A 24,085-nucleotide genomic window follows, 5' to 3' on the forward strand; every position below is an offset into this window, starting at 1 on the left:
ATTTCTCAAGAATAGCGCATTTGGCTAGGATTTGTGTGCGCTAACTATGGGACTCAAATTTGAATGTTGAGCTACATAAGCTTAGACAGAATGGGATGCTACAGGACTTTGTTTACGTTTTCTCATAACTGTCCTGCCTTTAAATATTGCTGACTTGCTGTCTTGTTCTGTAACAGCACAAGATAAAAAATGTCATTTTTGTTCAATGCTAACTGTACTGACCTGCATTGCGATGTCAATTGCAATGTAACTGCAAGCCCAGTGATTCTGTATAGTGATCTATATGCTACCTTTGTTTTACTTGCATTGTAGTTTTTGGAGACAGTTGCCACATCATTTTGTTAGTTAATTTTATATTTTTTTAATTCTCTTCTATTTCAGAAAGAAAACCTAATGTTTACAGACTTCATATACCCTGGTCACATGAAGACTCATTAATTGTAGCAAAGTAAGGAATTTACAATTATAACTTACTACTTGATACGTTTTTGAAGAATGTTTGCATCCTGTTGTGGTAATATTTCTGATCTGAGACAACTTCTCCAGTCTTAAGTGTTTGGTTTCTGCATCTTTTCCTCATTTACCTTTCTGCCCTTGTTGACAAAGTTGTTTTGACTTTTCCTGAAAATAAGAATACTGCTAATTGTTTGTTTGAGAAAATTAGTGAAAACTATTAAAGAGGAAGTCAGATTTGCTGGTCTGAAATTCTCAGCATAAAGTTTGACCCCCTCATGAGTGGAGAATGGAGGTTGCTCCTGGATGCTGGCTTCTTCCCGTAACCCAGGATTTGGATCATACAGCAGCCCTAAGTTGCTTCAGGAGCATAGTTCTGACAAAATTAAATTATACAGCTTGAAATAAGTGTCACTCATGAATCACAGTTGAACAATCTGGCTTTATTTTAGATGGTTGGAAAACTGTCTTCCTTGTTTATTTTAGAGGTCTTAAGGATACCTCCCTATTTCCCATTTTCTAACAACATATTTGCAGGAAAGTGAATTGTATTCATGAGAATCTGTCCTTCCCATTTTTGTCACTCAGAATATTTACATGTTCTGGGGGGCAGTGTGTACACTAATGCTAAACTTGTCTGTTTTCATTAGTACCATACCCTTTGGTAGTTCAGAGGACAGTGGGTTAAGAACGTTTTGTAGTTATTTTTCATGGGATTAAACAAGTTCGTTATACCATTTCGCTCACTGCTTGTGGTGACACTTGGTGTACTGCTTTATGTGTACTTGTTGAAGACTAAGGCATGTTTGGCTGGTTTTCATTATAAGGACAACAATTGCCAATTAAATTGCTCTTTCAGAGTTCCGTCTTCTACTGAGATTTCTGCAAAACTGCATATTGCTCAGCCTCAGAATGATAGCAGGGTTCCAGAGTTAAATATTTACTCTTCCTCAGACTGTCAGTATGAAGTGAGTAATACAGATTTACTTTATAGATAGTTTGCATTGCTGTGTAATTTTTGCACAATTCAGTCTTTTAAAACACGTAGCTAATTAATCAAAATAAACACTAAGCAAAGTCTGTCTGCCCTTTCTGTAAATGTAGTGCATGTTACAAGTATTTTGCAACAGCTGAAGTAATACTGAAAGTTGGGCTCTCATTTCTAAGAAAAACTTTAAAGCATTTGTTTTTAAAAAGTCAGTAGTAAACTGTTGTACATTTTAGTTATGGGGTTGCTGTATTATAATACTTTGGCTTCTTAAAAATACAAGTATTTTGTACTTACACTTACCATTGTATAAAACAATAAAATATTTTTTTTTTTAATCAAGGTAATACTGAAGACTTCACTTACACAGGTTCTTGGGCAAGTAAGAAAACTTCTAGTACTAGATTGTTTTTTATGTCAGTAGCATCTCTAGAAGTTTTCCCTTCCTCCCTTCCCCACTATGGCACTTCAATTTCCTTCTTCATGCCAAGAGGGACACTATCAATGATCACTTAAAATCTTGTCACTTGGCAAGGCATCCCATCCAGATAAATGTCAGGCCTCAGTTTTCAGAGGAGCAGAAAAGAACCCTAGCTCTACAGAGCTAACGTATATGTTGAGCATTTGGCTTTGTGGTTAGCTGAATATCTGTAAAGGGATGACACTGTAGGTCACTTTCACTTACTTGCCTGATGAGTCGGTAGCGTTAAAACTTCAAAATACGTTTGGCATCAACTAAAAGTTAGGGAAAAAAGTTTAAATAGAAGCCTATGCTCCTTTTCAACAAATTTTCTGTGGTTATCAGTGAAGAATATATTTCAGCATTGTTATCAGTAAAAAAAGACTGGCCATCTGCAGATTTCTGATTCTAAAAAGTAATTAATTTGCAAGCACCTAAGTGTAATGCTGGAATATTATTGGCATGTTTCTCTCTCTGAATGTGTGCATTTATATCAAGGATTTTTCATTTTGTTATCATTTTAGAAGATTTTACGTACTATTTGTATATTAATCATGACTTGGGACAATGGAAGCCAATTAAAACATCAATGAAACTCCTTCCAAAAATTCTTAGCCCCAAAGTATATATAACTATATGCAGGTTTTGCTTGGGAAGTGGCTTTTACTTTTAATTTTTTAATTTATTTTACAGAAACACCATTAACATGCTACTGTATTCTTTTAATAGTTGTCTTGACTGGGGAAAAAAGCATTCATTTATAATTTGGTTATTTATCAAAACATGTTTTATTAGCCGTTTATGAGAGATCTGAGTATTTTCCATATATAACATTAATTGCTAATGGTAGTTACCAAATACTTATGCGTCAAAATAAGAAACTGAATCTTTTAAGAAAGATTTTTCTAATCACATTATCATGTTGGCTTCATGATAATATTTTTGTGTGTGTTTTCTTAATTTTTTTATATATAAGTTAAAAGTTATCCTCACATACTTGTCTTTCAGATAATAAGATTCCATGCTGGTGCTCTTCCTGTCTATATTGTTTCTAATATCCTTCTTACTTACGGAGGACAATTGAGCACATTGTTATCAACAGGTAGTTTTCTAAATTTTTTTTTTTTCTGTCACAAGTTTTTTTAGAGAAATTACTTATCCAATTTACTCTTGAAAGAGTAGCTAGTTGTGAATTTTTTAGGCTAAGTATAATTGAACTTCTGTAAGTAATTGGATCTATGCTCTTCACTTTCGGGTTTTATTCGCTGGTAGTTCTCCAAGGTTGTGTTGTAGCAGAATTACTTCCTTATTATTTTAGTCTGCAGTGCCTTCTTTGCGAATGATTGGTGTTGTGCAATATTTTAGAATTAATAGAAGTCTACTTGAAAATACATGTAAAAGCGTAAAATGTATTGTTGATATGCACAAACCACTTTTTCTTGCATGAAGATGAGATTTGCAGACTAACGTTTAGACCTGTCTTCAGACAAAATGCATTTTTATTTGAATTCAGGTGGTGTTTGTAACAAACTCCGTAATCTCTCTAGAAGCTCTTGTGGTGTACTACCTAATATGAGTGACCCAGTGAATAAGGGCTTTGATGATGAAGTATGCTGACGTGCAGTACTGTTTTAAGACATGGTTATCTTGTCTTAAAGTAAACTTTCAAACCTTTGTCTGAATTTACTTTTTGTTGTGGATCTTCTTTGTTAAAGTTCATGACAAAATAATAACTATAGATGCTTTCTGTTCTTGATTCTAGGCCAGTGCTCAGACTTTTCCCTTGAACTAGTTAGGACAGCTAAACCCTACAAAGTAGAACCTCTTATAAGCATTATTGTGTTTCTGCAGGGGTGAGTTTGCACAACTTTCTTTATGTATTTAAAGCAGTTTCCAAAACAGAAGTTTCATTAAAACTACTGGTGGGGAGGAATATTATTTTATCTGTAGTTATTGTGGACACCTGACTGTGATTTTGTTTGAAAGGCTGTAGTAAGAGGAATAGTCGATAGATATCTTACTGTAACGGCAATTGGAAGTGATAAGTAATACTGCTTTGACAAGTAATACTGCTTTCATGTTTTTGGCAGGTTTAACTGGCTTAGAGAGATATGGGAATTGCTGTCACTACCAGAGGTGGATGCTGCTGTACTGAGTAGTCGGGATGTATGGTTCCCCCTCGTGTCCCTGATCCTATTTCTTTTTGGGACAGGCATTGCCTACTGGAGTGGAGTAGTTTTCTCTACATCTCTCAGGCTCTTCTCATCATTATGGTTAACTCTGATGAGGTAAAACATTATGCTATATAATTATGCTCTTTTAGATGACTTGGGACCCTGTCAATTTTTTCCATTTGCTTCTGTGTGAACGCTCAGGCAGATTGAATTCTGCAGTATAGTTCATATGTGATTTTGGACATCTGGGTTTGTCAGTATTAAGTACTAATGTGCCTCATATTCCTTATTCCACATCCCTTTCATCAGATCCTTCCACATCTCTAAAAGGAAACATAAATGGCTTTCTTCTTTCCTTCACCAGCTGTTATAAAGGTTTTCAGCTTGTTTCTGAGGAAAGCTTGTTGGGGAGAAGCAAGCAATTGAACTATTCCCTTTTCAGCAGCTCAAAAAATAAATGTATATATTTAGAAAAGGGACTATAAGCATTGCAATCCATTCCTCATTATTTATATTGAGTAAACTGCATGAAAGAATTCAAACAGATTTGTAAAACACAAACTTCTTGAAAGTTCATTTCATTCTGAGACTGATGAATTTTATAGATCGTGTCTAAGAACAGTGGAATGTTTTTGCTTGTACAGATGAGTGTTCAAATATGAAAGTGCGGACTTAAAAAAAGGAGGAGATAAAAAGATTTTGAAAGAGTAAATTAGTAAATTTGATAACGTGCTTAGTTCTTTTAATGGTTTGACTATTCTGACACTGATAACAGTCCTCAGCTAGATTTGAGCCAACTCCCTGTCTCCAGGAAGGTGGTTGAGATGCTCTTTACTCAGAAAATATCCTCTAAATGAACTCTTTTCATCACTAGCACTTCTGGTCTTATTCTATCAAATAATAGATGTGGTGTCAGCTATTTCTTCTCAGCCGTCTTGTTTATAAATTACAGTAGATACTTCAGTATTAGTTTTAAATGATAAAGTGATGAACTTCTAAGTTTTGAAACTACTCTTACTAAATTTTTAAGGGTTTTAGCTCAATTTGTACTCTTTTCATTAAAGCTTTTGATTTCCTGCAAACACTGAGAACGTCTTGGGCAGAGGCAGGAAAATAAGATTTTGTGTGCCTACCTGTAAGTCAGTTGGTTCATTTTGAAATTCCAGTGCCTTCCACAGTTTTTGATCTACTCCTGAATTTCTTGGGAAAAACAAAAACAAACCCAAATACAACCCACATTATTTTCTATAAATCTCTCTAGAGTAGGTAGTATTCACTTGACTTTTGGTCAGTGTTTTGAAATGGCCAGCAGCAAAGAAATTTGTCACTAGATGTCTGTGGAATTCTTTGTTCGGGACAGCTAGCCTTCTTTTTGTGGTTATTTTCAGTATTTGCAAGTATTTCAGTAGTTGCAAAGGCTTTTAAAATTTTATTTTCCAAATAATGCTTTTTCTATTTTCAATGTATATTTTAACACTGGAATATCCTGTGAATATCCAAGAAGTACAGACTTTTTCATAGTTCTATTGCACTTCCTCCCCACCGCATTCCCTCATTGTCACGCTATCTCAGCTCATCTTTGTCACTTCAGATTCATACTTGAATCTGTCGTATCAGCTGGAATCCAGGAACTTAAAATAAGCTCTTCTGTGTCTCTCAGACTATGAGCAAGCAGAAATTCCTGTTTGGGAAGAATGTTTGTCACAGAATCAATCTCTTGGAGACTTATTGTTGTATACTGCTGTACTATTATGGAACACTGCAGTGTACTAAGATTTGTAGTAGGAGTCACTTTCATGACGCAGCTGTGCAGTAATAAGATACTTGTTCTCTTGGGCTGAAGAGAAGAGCTTGGTGACTGATGCAGATCTACAGTTGGCATTATCTAGTGTTTTATGTTCACCGATGTATCTTTTATGTTCCCCAAATGAAGTAAAAATAATATGATAATATGATGTTACAGACACAACATGCTAGCAGGTGTAAGATTGTTTTGTCAGTTCATTTGATAAGAAAGTTTTCCTTGCAAAGTAGCTTATGTAGCAGTTGGCTGTATGTTAAAATTCTTCTAACTTTATTTTTCTAGTGTTTAATCAATATTCAGGTGCAATTTATTCTTTTCAGTCATTCACGAGAAAGACTTATTTTTTTGATCTTTGTAGATCTGATGTTATTACAAAAGTATAGTGGCAGTTTTGTTTCTTCTTTTAGACCTACTGTACTTCAAAAAGAGAAGTTGATTACACCCAGAAGACTCTGTGGGGTGTTATCCCTTGCTTTGGTTAGCTGGACCACTTGTGGTGCATTTGCTGTGTTCATTATTTATCTTCAATACTTATTTAAGGTACTGAAAGGCTAAACATTTTGAATTTATAATGGAATTCAAAATTTTTTATGCTTTGAATTAACCCCGTGTTAAAAGCAAAAATACAGATTACCATTTCTCATGCTTAAAAGAAATATTATTTGCACATTTGAAATAGGTCTTTTTTTGAATTTACGGGACACTCACAATCTTGTAATTGTTAGGATTATTTTTCTTTCTGACAATGCTTCTTCCAAGTCTCTGACATAGAGGACTTTTCCTATGTGTCCTGTTCATGGGTTTCTGTATAAAGTGAAGTAGAACTGAATTAGCAGGAGGACATGAGGAGTATGTATATCTTCCACTCCATATTCTCCGTCAAGCCCAGTGGAAGGGGAGAAAGCAGAGCAGCATAAGTTTTCTCTCTGTGCTTGGAAATCCTTCCTTAGGAGAGCACTTTGGATGCTGCTGATAAAAAAAGGCAGAGGGAGTTCTTGCACTGCAGTTCCATTGGGGCCCTAGGTTCATCTAGCTATGAAAAGGGACAAAAAATAATTAGCCCAAAGTTGATTTTTCTTCTATATTACAGCTTTTGTGTGAAGAAACATTACTAAAAAAGCAGAACCGTTTGTCTTACAGGTTATAAAACTGCATGTGAATGTAAGAGCAGAACAAAACATGCTCAGTGGGGTAAGTCTTTTTCCTGCTTCTGTTCAAAACTGTGACTAAAAATTGTTTGGCAAACTTACACATTATCAGTTGTTATCGTCTTGCCTTGATAGTATTATGTTGTGCTGTGATGACTGTGGTGGCTGTAGTTTACTTACTGTGTGCATGATGTGAAAGAAAAGCTAGGACCTGAGTAGCCTGTTCCATCACATATGACCATGGCATTCACCGTTCAAGATCACTGCAGTGTGAACTTGTCTGAAATATATTTAAGAAGCAAACTTATCTCTGAATACATACAGCACAATAGTTCTTGTCTAAATTTTGGTATTTGATTATTCATGTCTTATCTAAAAAAAAAATAAATTTAATCTCTAGGCAATAATATATGTAATTAAAAAATTACCAAAAAATTACAAATTAGATTATTAATTACAAATTTGTAATTTTAATTAAAAAATTAAAATAATCTGGTAAATATTTTTTCCAGTTAGGTAATTGATGGAGTTTAGGGGTTTTTTTAATCGGGATATGATAAATACAATTTCTTAGGTGGATACAGACTGAGACTGCAGTAAATTGGGAGCTGTTTAATAAGGAGTGAAGAAGCACTGGGTTTTGTGCTTAGTGAACTTCATTTCTTTTTCCAGTTACTTTAAGGTATAGGGTCAAAAATGTAAGCAGGTGTGGATACAGGCATATAATAACTACCTGGTCTTTTTTGCAAACATAGAACATAGTAAAAAATGCAGTCTTCCAGAAAAAAGTTGTTGACAGTTTTCTTTGGATTTCTTTGAGGGTTTTTTGTGTATTTAGTTTTAAATCCTCTCCTTCTCTTCTTTCATCTCCATATAATTTTGTTTTGTTTCATTTTGTTTGGGTTTTTTTCTGTCATTGGAAGCTACCATCTGCCAACTTATTAGTTGATCTTAGTTATTTATTCCTACAGCTAATATTTTACTCCTAGTTGCATTACCTCCTGTATCTTTTTCCATGAATGATCATCTGTGATTTTTCACCTGCACGCTTTATTGCTCCTTTTATTTTCTTCTTCCTCCTTCCAGGAAATCCATTTTTTATCACTGCATTGGTGTCAGGGCATCTCCACTTGCCATTCTTTTCTTCCAAAGACACATAAACTACTAGTGTGTGAGAAATTTCTGGTTAAATCTAGATGCTTTAAAATTGAACAATAGCACTTTGCTTTTGATGGTTTTTTGAGGGATAAATTGCAAATTTTCTTCTTAAATCAGAGCTGGTATGATATTTTCATGACAGTTTTTCCCTCTTCCTTCCCCAGCATGGGTTCTTACAAGCCTGTGCGTGTTTTTGTGACTTCTGTCTTATTTTCAGGATTCAGGCCACTCAAAAGAAACTTCACAGAACTCCAGTATACACACAGTCAAAAGACAGAGTTCCATGGACAGTATTTCAGAAGCAACACAATCTCCTCCCAACAGTACAACAGTTGATGAAGCCATTAACAGTCTTAGGATGCATGTTACAATTCTCAATTTATTCACGTGGATTGTGCTGCTCAACTTGCCATCTTTAATTTATTGGTTAAAAAATCTCAGGTAACTTCTTAAATTGCCAGTAAAGTGGAAGAATATGAACCTCTGAAGATTATAAAAATTGCAAATGTTTGACTCTACACTATTAGCTACCTTTATAGTATCAAAGACTTCTGTTAATTATAATTGTTTTTTCTATGCAATCTGGTTTATGTTATGGTATAAGTAGGTGTTAAGTGAGTCAGCGATATGTTGAAGAAAGTAATGATTCAGAAAGGATTTAAAGCCAGGCTGTGATGCCATATACATTTCATGTGTGTTTACTGTTATCAGCACATGCTTGTTGCCAAGTTGGATTTTATTTCGTAGCCTAGTTTAGAAGTAACATGATTTTTAAACCTTTTCTTTGCAGGTACAATGTTAGACTTGATCCTGATCCATGTAGATCAACAGCTATTGTCATTGTATGCATTTTAGAAATCCTCATGAATTCAAGTACTTCTGAAGTGAAATCAAGGTACTGTAGCCTAATTGCCATTTTTTGTTTTCCTCTTCTTTCTTACTACTTCCATTTGTGTAAAACTTAATTTATGCGGCACAGACATGTAATTGTTCAGCCTCCATAGAGATGCATAAACTCATATGGCTAAATCTTAAAGACTAGGTAAAATGTGTACAAATTACCTGTAGTTCAGCTAACCTGTATTTACCACATGGATTTAAATGAAGTATTTGCTATCTAAACAATCAGTCACATAAAGACTTCTTTAACTGTGGCTTTTTCATTCATAATTCATTGAATCCTTCCAAATGGTACAGAATCCTAATACATGTAGCAATTATTGTCAGAAAGCTGTAAGGAAAAGTGAATTCTAAACCATTATAGTTACGTACTTGTAACTCCCCCTTTATGGGCACGCTTGGGGAAATGTGACATGCTTTCTACTGGATTAAGAAGTTTTAAGCGCTTGGTTTTGCTGACTAGTAGAGTATTTCTTGTTCAGATATAAAATTAGTCAGGTCCTCATGAAAGATAAGGAATAAAAAACAATGATGTAGTTTATCCTCTTGTCCAGTACCTGTTAACACAAATGATTTAAAACATTAAATCTTTCTTTGTTACAAAGAACTTATTTATAAGTTAATATAAGAATATGTTTAAATGACATTTTATTAGCCTTTTTGAATAATTGCTCTTGCTTATTGCCCATTAGACCGATTTGCTCCATTTTAAAAATTAACAAAGGCTTGAAATGTATAAATTACTTTTCAAAAGAAAATGAAATATGGTATTTGCATATCTTTTGCATGTATGGCTACAAAAATGGCAATTTTTTCTTTATGTTCTTACAGTAAACTCTTGAAGATCGCAGCCAAAGTTCCACTCCCTTTGTCTGTTGCAATGTTGGCCTTTGGACGAATGCATTTATACAAAGTACCACACTTTGTAACCTTTTCTCTTCTTCTACACGTGCTGTGTTGTATTGTGTAACGTTCGTTATACATAGGAAGAACACTGCGGCCTAGAAACTTAACGCTGGAGATGAGGAAAATTTCAACAAGTAAATGCCTAGATTAATATCATCAGTAGTTTACATTATGTGGAAAAGAGGACAGAACTGTGAATGCTTTAGGAAAAGTTCGTGGTTCTGTTCGTGTTGCTTAGAAAGCTTTTCATGGTGTTTATTTCCTGACTGAAAATTAAGTGAATTAACTCTGTGTGTGTGTAAGCACATAAATCATATCCTATCAGTGTAACATCTCAATACTCTGTCTGCCTTGTAGACACTTTGATATTTCACTATACTTCTTTGTTGAAACACTTTTTTTTTTTACTCACTATGCCATACAGTGCGTATATTCTGAACTTGCATCTCTTGCAGGTCTAAATTATGCTGGTTAAAACTCAATACATTTCAAGCACACTGTGACTATCACAAAAACTACACAGCCAAGTATACTTTTAATCATTTTATGCTACATTTAAAAGCTGCCACAGCTGTGTCTAGACAAACTAGAATGTACTGCTTATATAGAACTGTTATTTCTATCAAACCATTTGTTCAATCAGTGCGAGTTGAACATTTGTGAGATTACTGAAAGTCTTATACATTTTACTTTTTGTGAGAGTGACAAAACAATATTCTGTGTAGCTTTCTATTCAGGAAGGATACCAGCAGATTCATAAACAATTTGCTCTGATGTTGTTTTAAAACATTGCCAGTTTTCTCTGGAATTTTGTCAATTCTGAAATTATTCCTTGGCCTTTGCCCATATGTAGAAGCTAGCAGATGTTGAGGTATGGTGTGATTTTTACAGTGCAGTTATTGTACTGCACTGTTTCCAAGTAGACAAGGCAGGTTTTTTCCTATTGTAAACGGAGAATCAACTGTCTCATAATAAATGTCCATACATGAAATTAATATGGAATAGTTACAACTGTGTAAATTCATGCCCTGCCATACAGTGCTAACTTCATCATGTGGACAAACTCTTAGTAATAGTGGGAAATACTGACCATAATTATTAGATCTGTATAAAGTATTATCTTAGTGCCTAGATGCTACAGTGACTGCCATTTATAATAAAGCCTAAAACAGCTATGCGTAAGGCATTCTGTCCCCGGGTACGTGTTCTGCCAACAGAAGAAATCTCAGTAGCCATTAGGTTAGAATGATGCACTGATTCTGTGTAGAGATGAGCCCGCTACTTACTTATGCGTTAGCTGTCTCCGCTCTGTCCGAGATACTGGTTATCTCCATACAGAGATACGAGACCAGCTCAATCATCTTAGACAAATAAGAGGAAATCTGCTGCCCACAGTCAATCAAGTATATTCTCGATATAGTAGTACAGCCAGCTTGATCCATTAATTTTATCCTATCTCATTAGTCTTGCCTAAAGTGCCTCAGTTAGTTCTAGTGTGTTAGGGTCAATTCATTTGGGCTGGCTGAAAGGATTCAATTCACACAGTGACTTACCGAAATGAAAGACAAATATGAAGTAAGCATGCATTTTGTCTGCTTATATCCAAGTCAGCAGTTCAAGTTATGAGTAAGTCATTAAAACTGCTTTAATTAAAACTATTACAGTTAACCAAATCACTGTCGCTGTTATCCGTAATCTATGTGCTGGTATTCTATTCTTAATCTTTTCTGAAAAAGGTTAATTATACATAGTGTCTGTAAATTGGAAAAATTATTTTAATATATTGATACTTTCTAATCAAATGTATGCTACAGTATATGTATTTAAGAGAATCTGTGTGTCTAAATATACTTGTAGCTAAACCCACCAGTTGGTTTAACCTAAAAATTGCTGTTTGGACGTAGAAGAATAGAGTAGTTTTTCTACTTTCAAATGGCTGTGAATGAAAGATGGTGGCAGAACTGCATTGGGGCTGGTAAAAGGCCATCTGTGAAATGTGAAGTATCTGATTTCTGTGGAAGATAGTTTTCCTTGGCCTTCATGGTCTACTGTGTTTTAATTCTCATATTATTTTGCCATCTTAATGGGTTCTTTATGCATAAATCCATTTGTCGGAGCTGATGGTGGAATAAAATAATAATCAGAATAAGGAGAGCAAACAGTCTCTGCACGTAGTAGCTTTGATAGCTTCCAAAATCTGCCACAATGTGAAACTTACTGAATTACAGTAGCATAGAATAACACAATTTTTTTTTCATTTAATGATATTTTTAAAGCTGGGAATTATATTGGTAGCTGTTATCGCTCATTTTCATGTTGGAGGTAGGAATAGATACAATCCTGAGTGAGATCCCAGATGACAGAATTTGTCACATCTCCCTCAATGCTCCCTTTCTTTTCAGAGATGGTTTACCTTCACTAGTGGAAAAGGAGTGGAAGTCTTACTGCTGCTTTGGGTTTATATACATTCTGTGTCATTTGCTAGATGAAAACTGTTCTCAGAAATGTGCATCTGGATTTTGCAGCGATTGTGGACTGTAATTTCAGCTGTTTGAGAGATTAGGTGTCTAATCCCAACTAGATTTTCTATATAGTCACTGGAGGGGGATAGGATTAGAACAAGTTCAGAGAACAATTCACCCCATTCTAAGAGAAGATGAATTATCCTACTTGCCATTCTGAAAAGGACAAGATTTTATAGCAGTCTAAAGCTGTTTTTGAGGTAAAATACAATGAATGTTGTTACTTTTGGAGAAGAGGCCTCTGTTATGCAAATCTCTTGTTCTGCCACTGTTTACAATTGTAATCTCGGCGGAAATGTAGGCTAACCCAATATAAATACTTCTAATTGTGTGTATGAGGAAGTGTAAATATTATGGAAATATCCTTTGTTATGAGTAGGCTGCACTTATAAAACAAATATATTGTAATGTCTCTTAGTACCTTTAACTAAATTAAAATTCCAGTTTATTCTTCAAATTTTAGATTATTTAGACTGTGTGGGAGAAGATCAAGACACAATTTGTAATGGATTAGAACTCTGCTCTATAAGGAAAGATTTCTATTAACATGCAGACCCAAACTCTGTTGCTCTCCGTTTTCAGAAGTTGAGGTACTAATTTTGCAAAACCACTGTTCTTCATCTATGTGGATGTTAACCACATTTAGATAGAGATTATGGCACATAATCTAGCATTTAGGTTGAGATTAAGCCACCATTTTTTGGCTTGTACCTCAGGATACATTCAAAATAAGAACTATTTGTGTGGCTCTTTTCTAGTTCTTTTTTAATAACCTATCAGAAATGGAATATAAAAACAGGGTAAGAACCTAGAGTACCAAATGTCACTAATTTTATGTACAGCATATATGTACAGCAGAATCTTTCTCTGGCAGGGGGAGATTTACTGAGCAGCTTTTAGTGTCATCTCCATACCCTGAATTGCTCTTGAAGTCTATAAGCTTTTCTGATTGATGTGATCAAACATAGTCTTATCACACTGCAATCAAAATAGCTACACCTGTACCTAACAGTTACAAAAGGTCTATATTTGTCTGGTAAGGAAAAACTGTGCCCTCTTAACTGTAGTTACCATATTTACCGTGAAACTGAATGTTTGAATGTTGTCCAAAGGTGGTATTTTCAGTTTTGAATTAAAAGTTGGTTGCAATATGTCATGTTTCAACATCCTGTTAAAAGGGGGATTGTTGTTCTGGTTGGTGTTTCGTTTTGTTTCAAAAAAACCCACAAAACCACCAGTAACTGGATTTTAAGTTAATATTATTTCAAATACTTCGAGTTCTGATCTGATTTTTGGTTTTGAGTGGGCTGATACATGTAGCAATTCATTCCAAAATACTAATTTGCTAAGTTTTAAAACAAACAAACGAATAACAAAACAAAACCCTAAATAACGTAGTAGTAATATAGTGCAGAAGACATAGAGACTGCCTGTATGTCTAAGTGAACTTTTCAACTATAACCTAATTGGGCTATCTTTATGTCAGTGTTTAAAAAAAAAAATAAAATAAATAAATTGATACTTAAAAATCCCAAAAAGCATCATTGCTTACATAGGTATTTTATACAGTCTTAATTTTCCATGTGTTTGCCAGTAACAAGGTTATGAACTTGTTACTTGATTATTATTTTTTTCCAAAATCTGATGCATCTGCTTCTAAGCTTCGACAGGACAGAATAAAGTTGATTATGTGCCTGTGAATAAATGTAAACATTTGAGAAGCTTTCATTTGATCAAATTTATTTCAGTACAGTGATGAGCTTGTTTAGATTTTTGTCTGGCTTATACTGAGGAAAAAACCCAGCCATTTACAGACCTTCAATACTCTGAGTTACTGAAAAATTTTTTGGAAGTGGTTACAGTGTCTGTATGATAATTGTGCTGTTGTTTTAAGTCACTAAGCTGCTAGAAAATTGTTAGTTGTAAACCAGACTGAACTTGTAATGCTTATTTTCCATTTCATGATGAATGTTAGTCACAATTTACAGCTTTGACTTTTTACATCTCTCTTTTCTGGGAGATAATCAAGCTAGCTTTCTTCAGCATTTAGCACTGGTTTTAAAATTTTGACCACCGTTCCTTTAGGGGAGACCTACTTTTGTCACCAAAGCTACATGCTGCTCTTGTGTACATCTGGAAATGTGTGCCAATGCCTGACAATTGAAACCAGATTCATTTTTATGTTAAAGTAAAATAGTTTTTCTATCTTTTTTTAGATCCAGAACTTTAAGCTGGTATTCATAATAGAATCCTTAAAATCTCTAGAAGTTTACTTGAAAACCTTTTGCAAAGATTATTTTTTCGCATGTATATTATTCATGGAAGAATGTATTCAAAGCTTTTAATCAGCTCATTTATCTTAAAGCTTAAATAAAATCTATAAATTTCATCTTGTTAGTAAACATTACTGCTTTTAAAAATACATTTAAGGAGAAAATTCTATAGCTCTTAGTTAAGGAAATCTGCCCAGCACCTCAATTTTTCAGGTATCTAAGCACGTAACTGCCTCAAATATGTGCTTATTGCCTTGTAACTTGAAGTCAAAACTGCGATGTTTTGACTTTAATTTCACTTAAGATTTAGGCCTCATTCTGCATTCTTAAATGCAAACAGACTTTGCTACTCATGCTGTCATAAACAAATCTTGTAAGCATGGCCTCTACAGTCATTGGCAGGTTGTGGCCTAGATTGTGTAGGAATCTGTGTGGTATCAATCAGCGCTAATCTTGTGTCAATAAAGGTCAGGAATGGCACAAACAAATTTTTTGTTTTGCGGCACATCATTCCAGTTCCTCCTTCCATACACAGTTGTCCTTGGTTTGCAGTATCCTTCCACTGTAGTACAAACATGATGTTCACAGTAAAAGCAGGCTCTGTGACTCACCTAGTGAAGATAGGCAGCAACTGTCCCATAGACTGTTCTTCTACTGCAGTTTTGCATGTTTGTTGAAATACCAGCAAAGACTTTTTCTCCCTCCAACTTAAATAATTTCAGGGTACATAAATTAACTATAACATGTGCAAGTGTGTTCAATGTTTAGTTTTATAAAATGCTAAGTGCACTATTTGGGGATCAATTCGGGCTTCAGTATTTTCCACTTACGTCACTTCGAGTGTGAAAACAGTATTTGAGACTGCAGCATCTGACAACTGAAATATTTTACAGAAGTCTACAAGTAGTAGACGTGACATACTTAATTAGAGTGCCAGACCAAAATTGAAATGTGAAATTCCTCACTGTGAGTTTAAACTTGTAGCTTTCTAGAGCAAAAAAAAAATACTGTGCCTTAAACCAGTAAATGAATATACTCTAACTGTAGCCTGTGGACTTCTGTAGCCTTATATTTGATTTTTGAAATTCACCAAAAGTATTTGTGTGGGTCATACTGAAACTTGATTTCGGGGAAACTACTTTTAAAAAATATTTTGATCCCTTTTTACTACGCTTACAGAAATGAAGATTTATGACAAGTACAGTATATTTGTGGTTTGAAATCACACCAACCAAAGTCAGAAAGCTTTAGCTAATCTTAATTTCTCAAGTCTTTCTATTGTGTCAAAAAGAAAAATTATGAAGGAAAACTAGTCTCAGATATCTGTCTCAACTTTGAAGTCTGTCTGTCAAATTATTTTGAAAAATTTTGTTCTTTAGTTTCTTCAAAATAAAAAAAATCCTCTCGTTGTAGTTTAAGCAGAATACTGTATTTAAGCCACTGAGTATCAATATATAAGCCAGTGTGAGAAGAAAACTAGAATGAGGTGGGGTTGGTGTGTTGTTTGAAGGCTCCAGAAGTCTTGAATAATAAATTTCACTTTTTAGGAAAAAATATTCATATATAGAATGCTGAAAGGGGTTTTTTTGGGAAAAAGTTTATACATTCTGTTCTTCTCAATTCATTAAAGAAAACCATAAATAGTCAAGATGTTAAAATCTTGTTTTGATATAACAGAATGATTTCTTGTGCATTTTTTCTAATATGAAGAGCTCAGGAAAAGCCACTGCTGGCTTTCCTTATGTGTCTCTGCAGGTTCTTTGTACATTTTGAACAAAACCCCACAAATTCTGACCTTTTTTTCCCCCCTCAGTATTAGTACTGTGTAGCACTGAATCTTGAATAAAGATGCCACTCAAAGCTTATCATTGGGCTGTAGATACTTAGATATGCACACAGAATGACTGTGTGTCAGCTGATCACAGTAGCTGTTGGAAGCAATACAAATCAAAGTTATTAACCTTCTTTTATCGAGAACTAACTTGAACCTGGCAGCCGCAATGCTGCTGTGGCACAACAAAAAACATGCAATTTTTGTGTCTTGCCTGCTACTTCCTTCTGTGGGTTAGTTTAGGACTTTTAAAACTCTTGTTCCAGTCACCTAACTTTCTCTTCTTTCTTTTGTCATGATGGTGTTTCAGTAATCCTGGCCATTGTTGATTTCCTAGCCACAGGAATAGTCTAGTATTAAAATCATTGAGAGGGCAGAACTACCTTTAAGGCCTTTATATATGATGATTAGTCTAGAAAAAAATGTGTAACCTAGGCCTAGTAACTTGATTCCCTACTTAGCTTTTAATTGTTTTTCCAAGCCCAAAGACAGAATAATGTTGGCCAAAATACCTGTTTGGGGTAACTGGGGGAGAGGGAGAGGACTGTTGTTTGGTCAGTTTTAAGAGGACTTAAAACTTTGAAGAACAAGTATGTAAGTTTTGGAAAAATCTATTGCTTCACAAGCAACCCGTCCTACGTGTTTTTAACTCTTCCTCTGTTTTCAGTTCTTATATAGCTAATGTAAATCTGGTGGTGTAGGTGGAGCTACCTCTTAAGCTACAGGTTTCTAGAGATGTTGACAGGGTCTTATCTGTAAATGTTTGAATAACATAATAAATTACTGTGCTTATTAAAATGCTTATAACTGATTTCTCAGATACAGATCATGCAACGCATGATAAGCTTTGGCAAAGTCCTTGTCTTGTGAGATGCTGAGAAAACCTTGTAGAATAGGTATCTTAAGCTAATGTTTAAATTGCTGACAGCTTGAAATCTCAGAACCTTTAAAAACTGTGCTTTTAGATAATGGTACTTTTTTTTGAAGTTGAGGGCAACTTGAGTGGGAGCTACTCTAAGATTTTCATATTTTGTTTGATGGTTTCCCTGTCTGCAGTATATATTTCACTTTTTTTGTCTTTTTTGTCTTTCTTTTTTACCTAAGTGGGCATGACTTAGAGTACACTGTATAGCATATGCTCTGCTAAATAAACACTTCTGGATATTTTTGTATGGTGTTCTAACATGGTTGCATTAGTACAAATGGTTGTAATTCACAAAAAGTGCCACTTACCAGTCATACTCTGTAGAGTGTTGTGAATGTTACCTGTACTTCTGTTGTACAAACACGCTGAAGAGTGTCGTTTGCCTTTAGTCTTTGCTCAGGTACTCATGTGGAGCGGTTTGGTGCTTTTCCTTCTGACTTGTAATACTTGGGATTCTAAGCAGGAAATAAAAACAGTGAACAAAAGCATTGTGTTAGAACAGTACTTTAAGTAACACACTTTTTTCACATCTCAAGTAGAATACAATAAAGATCATACTTGATGAAGCTCGTCTCAGTATCTTAACTCGTGCACCTTAGGCTGTTATACCTGCCTTGCTATCATGAATGGGAAATGCAATAAAATGGAAGAAGTTTGGTGAATAATGTAGTTTATATAGAATACTGTATGTATAAAATTTATTCTTAGCTAAACTAACTCATTTTAAATCTGCCTTTTGTTCTAGAACAAGATTTTTACCTTTTTGAAGTAACTTGCATGAAGCTGAACAAGCAATGCTATGTGCATTTTCAGCTCCAGTGCCTTTTAATTCAAACATACATGAATATTACTTACTGTGCCATAAGGGCTATGTAATTAGTACAGCCACTTTGAAAAGTTCTGATTTACTGAAGATGTGTGTCTATAGACATAATTTGTCAAGAAAACCTAGTGCTTAAATTTGGTGGCATTAAAAAGGCAGCACACTGACACCTGGCTTGGAAAGCATTTGTTAGACTATACTGTTCTCAAAGGAGGATGCTATTTTGTCCAATCAGTGTAACTATAATAATAGCATTTTAATATGAATGTGTTCCACTTATATTTTACTTTCACTGAGGGGAAGAGCTATAATGAAATTGTCTTAAAAAAAAAAAAAACCACCAAAAAACCAAATTAAAACGAGCACTAAGTCTAAACAGACTTTTAGCTCAGGAAGCACCAATACAAGTTTGTAGTTTTGGGGTTTTTTTAAAGACAGCTCACAGAAAATACATGCTAATTGAATCTCTTGCATATCTGCATACTTCAACCAAACTGCCTAAATGCCTACAGTAATAAAACTTGTTTCAAATTTACAGATGACCTTGGTATGTTTTACTAGCTGAATATACTGCTTAACCCCCATTTTTTTTTTTCCTTTCTAAATAGATGAAATGAATGAAAGAGTTGGGGGGCGTGGGGTGGGGAAAGGATGGAAGAAAACTGCCTGCTGTTCTGGCTTTTTTTTTTTTTTTTTTTTTTTTTAAAAAAGCTTAATAACTAAATCTAGATCTAAAATCTAATCTCAAACTGTAAATCAAGCCTTTTCCACTTCCTGTCACTTTCTTTAGAGGAACATGTTCCTACTGCTGGTTGATTTAGAAGGTAAAATATGCACAAAATTAAATGAGAAATAACTATCTGCCTAGAAAATCAACAACAAAAGTTCCCTTACATTGGGGCCTGGCTTTTTAGAAGTTCTTCTGTTGCTACTGCTGTTCTGGTTCTTGAGGAGTCTACTACCTGGAAGTTGTCTGTTAGGAAAAGTAATTGGTGGGGTTTGATAGATTTTCTTTATGTGTGCATTTTTTTTTTCATTTCAAGTCTGTAGAAAAATATACAAGCTAAATAAGCTGACTTGTATTTTTATATGTTACTACAGTCAGGAAAATAACACTGCTAGGATTTTTTTTAATGTATTGCTAATGTCGTTTGGACAACCGCAACTTTGCCTGCCTGGAAGGGTGGTGTTAGGTTTTTGGTTTGCCTGCAAAATTTAAACCAAAGAAAGATGTAAAGTTTCTGGTCAGAAATAAACATCTATAATCTGGAGTAAGATAATGGCCAAAAATCTTTAGTTTTAACGTGTCTTTTTAGAGACTTATTTTATCTGATACTAACTAAAGTAGCATGTAAATAGCGGAGAGAAGAGTATAATGAAATTATAAACAAAAAATTTGAGCAGCTTTCAGTTGGCCGAGGTCAATTAGCACAGCCTTCCTTGCAGTCTTTGTCTTAGTTTCTAGTCTGACAGGAGGATATTGACTGCCGATAAAATCAGGGTAGGAAAGCAACACTTCCATTAAATGTTATGATTTTGGATCTCGAAACAGACCTTACTTTTCTCTCTCTCTCTAGCACCAAGAAAATGATCCCTATCTCATCTTGCTTGAAAACCATTCAACCAGCTAATTACTTTTAATTAAAAGTAATGTTTTGATACAGCTCCGCTATCTCTGCTGGGAATTGTTTTAAATTTATTAGATGCTTACCACCAATTTTCTGCAATACGGCTTAGGGAGGAGGAATTTGCACTGCGCAGTTTGATAGCAACAGGTCTTAAGAGTATTAAGGATGAAATTCTCAAGGGTCTTTATGTCATGGATGGAAATGGAATCATTACTGTATTTTTGAACTCCTGCTAACGTCATTGACACCCACCTACAGTCCACTAGAAATATAAGTGCAGAGATCAGTTTGTTCACAGATTACAAGGAGACTAACCAAGAAGGGGCAAGCCAGAGCCAAATTCACTGGTAAGCTTTATTTTAAAGAACATGAAAGGGAGAATTATTTATTCTTTCTTTTTTTTTTTTTCTTCCCTTGAATCAAGTTGTGAAACGGGTCTCTAGTATATTATGCCAGGCTGTTATTAATATATGTAGTACGCTTTCATTTCATGCAATTTTAAAAATTGAGCTATCTGGGTCTTGAGCCAGTTTTTTGCATTCTCCTTGGAGCACACAAAGATCTGATGCTGTAACTAATCAGCCAATGAAAACGGCTGTATAGAATAACATGTAAATTTACAAAGGTAAATATTTTGTGTTCAATGTTATGCCAGTCCCTCTCGAAAAGAGAACCCAGTGTTTAGAAATAACTTTGGTATGGGAAACACTTCTTTAGAATAATTTATTCTTCCTAGTGCATTAGTACTAGGAAAACAACACAAAAACATTGATAGCACATGGATATAATCTGCAGTAGGCAGATTTGCCTTGCTGTGGATAAATTATTTCCAGCACTCCACTGGATTGTCGTGCTTGCTCTATTTGTTACCAGCGACAGCTCTGTGGTAGGACTTACAGAGTCTGGTTCGTTGTCCTTCTTACAGGTAGTCTGTTCATCTCGTCAGCATGTGGAAAGTGGTGCTCCTGGGTCTGTATACGGTATTGGCTGTGAGAGGATTGGCAAAGGGTGCTCCTTTCCAACCAGAAGAAAAATGGAAGCCTCTAGATAACCCTAGAAACAGAGACCTGGTAAGGAAATGCTGCAAGAAAGGTAGCCGAAGTTTGGGGGTGGGGGTGGGGGGTTGTTTTCCATCGTGAGAATTTTTATCTTCTAAATTTAAAGGTGAGAGGGGCCCATTAAATGTAGTGGTAATTCGTGTAGTCAGTAACCACAACTGGATGAGCAATCTTCAGTCAAGATGTACCCCTTAACTGAAGAGACATTCTCGGTGTGCAGTAGTGCATAAAACTTCCTTATCTCTCCATCCAGCAGCTCCGGTTTTTAAAACTGTATTTTGATTATACAACCACTTGTTTTATGAAACAGAAGAGGAATGATTATTATGTTTCTCTCAAATGTGTGCTCTGTTGATTGCATGTTGTTTCGCCTTCTGGAAGTACAAACAAGTTTGCATCTGACACGTCATGAATAGTGGCTAAAGATCTGAAAGTTAATTACAGCTAAGAAAATATCATTAAGAGAATATTTGCAAGGTCTTATAAGGAATCTGTGAAGGAAAAAAAATCAGTTTCCCACAATTTTTCCTCACTGTTTTAAGAAGCATTAATTAATTTTTACTTTTAAGCAATCTAAGGGGCCAGTTCAAATCAATTGCCCACTGTTGCTAACTCTTAGAGAACACTTCTCTGAGGGAAACATGTAACAGAACTGTACTGTTTGCTCTTAGCAAGGGTTTTGCTGTGCCTGTTTTATAAGAGAGACAGCCTGAATCCTCTGTGGTTCAGTGGGGAGCATAGATCATCAGTAAACAGCTAGTGGTCTTTTAACCCCACGTAAGGTGTACAAGCCATGGACAGAGTGGATATGTCTGAATTATACTGCCTATATTGTACCAGTTTATGATCAAAATAGAGGATTTCATCCCACACAGAAACATAGATTACATCTACTTTGTATCAGTAGAAACAATTAATCTCCGTCAGGCGTGCTCTATTTTCACGTATGCAATGTGTTCAGTTTTTCAGAACGCTCCAGGCTTATTTTTCGGGCAGGGGTCTTGATCTCAGAAAGTTCCCGGCTACTTTCACTATGAACAATGAAGGACCGAGGCCTGTCATATTCTACTCAGACCCTATCGCTTCTGCATTTGCAGATTACGAAGAAAGGAAAAATTCTTTTCCAAGTTATTTCAAAGGCTGAAAGATGTTGCTGACCAAGGTAAAAGAGGATGCCTTTCCCTCTAATGTTGTAACATGTAACCAAGTGAAAGATTTGGATTCAAGTGATTCTCGCTTCTGTCTGAAGTACAAAACCAACTTCTTTTTTAGAAGAAATTAAAAATGCAGTGCTTAACTCTTGCCTGAAGTTGGTTTAAAATTCTAGAGGTGGAGATTAATTTAGGTATTTACTACTTCGGTAAAACAACACATGGTGCTTGTGGAAACCTACGTAGACTGCTTTTTTTTTCTTTTATTTTTCCCTCCTTTTTCATGTGGAGAAGAATTCTGAAACCGTACAGATAATAGAGAATGCAGGTTTTATTTAAGTATAATTGCTATCAGTAAAATTATCAATAGAGACTAATGGTTTCCTGTGATCTATGTATATTAAGAAAATGAATTTAGACATAAGATATTGTGCTAGCAAAGCATACGTTATCGTTTACATCTTTGTCCATTCGTGCTGTTTTCCTTATTTCTACCACTAAAATTGAAGGTTGATAAAAGGATTGCAAACTTATTCACATCTCTCCATAAATATGAAATGAAACTGAAGTGCATCAAGCTTTCATTATTAATAAGCCCAGGCTCAACTTGTAGCAGGTACTTCTCAGCTATTTTATCTATGTATAACCATATTCTGTAACAAATCCTGTTATATCTCATTTTTGAGAGTCAGTGAATACTGGCAATTCTGAGGAAAGGTGAAAAATTTTTTCCTCCTGTTTTACAAATAGTTGAAGATTTCAGTGGGATTTGAATCTATGCATGTTGGTGTTGGTTTCAGATACTCAGTATCTGAAAAAGATTAATTCGTAATCAATATTTGGCCTAGGATTTCTAGCTCTTTCTTGCTCTCTGCCTGCTTAACCACATCTTTGTAACCAAAAGCACAGCTCTGCTATTATTATCACGAGGTGCATGACAAACAAACAAAAAGAGACTTTGGAAGGGATGGTGTAGCTCTACTGTAAGTTACAGCAGCCGTGAGAAAATGACTGGCGGAAGTGATCTGTCCTGCGTAATTCGGAGTGATGCACAGTAGTTCTTTTCAGCATTCAGAACTGTTTTCTGGAAGTAGAGGTCTGCTGCGCTCAATTGGGGTAGTTCAGGCAGTATTACCAGGTCTTGGTTTGGATCATATCCTGGTTGCAGATAAGTATTTCTCTGTTTGTGTCTCATCCTTTTTTTTTTTTTTTTCTTCTCTTTTTCAGGCATTAACTTTTGAACTTCATGTGAAGTGGTAACCCTCACAGCAAAATACTACTGCTTTGACTTTTTAACCGCTACCTGACAACTTTAATTTTTCCTCACTATCGCAGTTTTTACCTATGGAATCTGATGCCCTGCTGTGATTAGCACACTTGCTGTCTGTTGCCAAATGTCTGACGCTTGGCTGCTGCACTTTACCCAGCAGAATTGTCTTGGTTTAGATGTGAATAAATGGGTGCAACAGCGTACTTCTAACCACTGCTCACTGTCTGTGTTCAAAATTGGTAAATAAACGTTACCTTTCAGTTTATTAAAACTAGACGTCATTAGGTGTTTTGCAGCAATTCTTCAGCGAGTTTATTGGGGTTTTTTTCTTCCCAGAAGTCTTCTCGTTTCTTGGGAGGCTGAAGGGAAGGGGGGCCCATGGCTGCTGGCGTCTCACCCCCGGCCCCTCGCCCCCATTTCTGCCCGTGGCCCAGGCAGTACGTCACCTGCACGATAACCGCACGCGTATCAGGGTTAGGAAACCCTGCTCCTGTAAAAATAACCCCCCTTGCTGGGGAAATAAAGGACAGCCTAACACCCACCGTGAGGTGGGGCGCGGAGGAGCCTTCCTCACGCCTTGTGCCCTTACACCCCTGGCACAGCACCAGCGCCT

General features: G+C 35.4%; 2 protein-coding genes across 9 annotated transcripts in view; both read left to right on the plus strand.

The window, feature by feature from the left end:
- PGAP1 (post-GPI attachment to proteins inositol deacylase 1) overlaps nucleotides 1–24,085 on the plus strand; it is a 45,110-nt gene that overhangs the window by 16,757 nt on the left and 4,268 nt on the right. For 5 of the 8 annotated variants that reach the window (XM_035899069.1, XM_035899071.1, XM_035899073.1 and 2 more), the window contains 11 exons: nucleotides 382–448; nucleotides 1,313–1,421; nucleotides 1,785–1,823; nucleotides 2,910–3,003; nucleotides 3,664–3,754; nucleotides 3,992–4,189; nucleotides 6,287–6,419; nucleotides 7,020–7,070; nucleotides 8,403–8,626; nucleotides 8,976–9,080; nucleotides 9,917–18,287. In XM_035899069.1, the coding sequence (XP_035754962.1) occupies nucleotides 382–448; nucleotides 1,313–1,421; nucleotides 1,785–1,823; nucleotides 2,910–3,003; nucleotides 3,664–3,754; nucleotides 3,992–4,189; nucleotides 6,287–6,419; nucleotides 7,020–7,070; nucleotides 8,403–8,626; nucleotides 8,976–9,080; nucleotides 9,917–10,055 (1,250 nt within the window). In that variant the 3' untranslated portion in view covers nucleotides 10,056–18,287. Of the gene's footprint in view, nucleotides 1–381; nucleotides 449–1,312; nucleotides 1,422–1,784; nucleotides 1,824–2,909; nucleotides 3,004–3,663; nucleotides 3,755–3,991; nucleotides 4,190–6,286; nucleotides 6,420–7,019; nucleotides 7,071–8,402; nucleotides 8,627–8,975; nucleotides 9,081–9,916; nucleotides 18,288–24,085 lie in introns of those variants that run through there. The other 3 variants (XR_004842617.1, XM_035899068.1, XM_035899070.1) reach the window with 3 other exon arrangements.
- CUNH2orf66 (chromosome unknown C2orf66 homolog) lies at nucleotides 19,162–23,502 on the plus strand. Its single transcript, XM_009643583.2, is given in 7 exon segments — nucleotides 19,162–19,189; nucleotides 20,069–20,208; nucleotides 20,292–20,340; nucleotides 20,919–20,935; nucleotides 20,938–21,063; nucleotides 22,013–22,213; nucleotides 23,430–23,502. Coding segments are annotated over 6 exon segments (543 nt in total). The 3' UTR covers nucleotides 22,196–22,213; nucleotides 23,430–23,502.

The sequence above is a fragment of the Egretta garzetta genome, unplaced genomic scaffold (assembly GCF_000687185.1).
Source record: "Egretta garzetta isolate BGI_Z169 unplaced genomic scaffold, ASM68718v1 scaffold297, whole genome shotgun sequence".
Classification (NCBI taxonomy): Eukaryota; Metazoa; Chordata; class Aves; order Pelecaniformes; family Ardeidae; genus Egretta; species Egretta garzetta.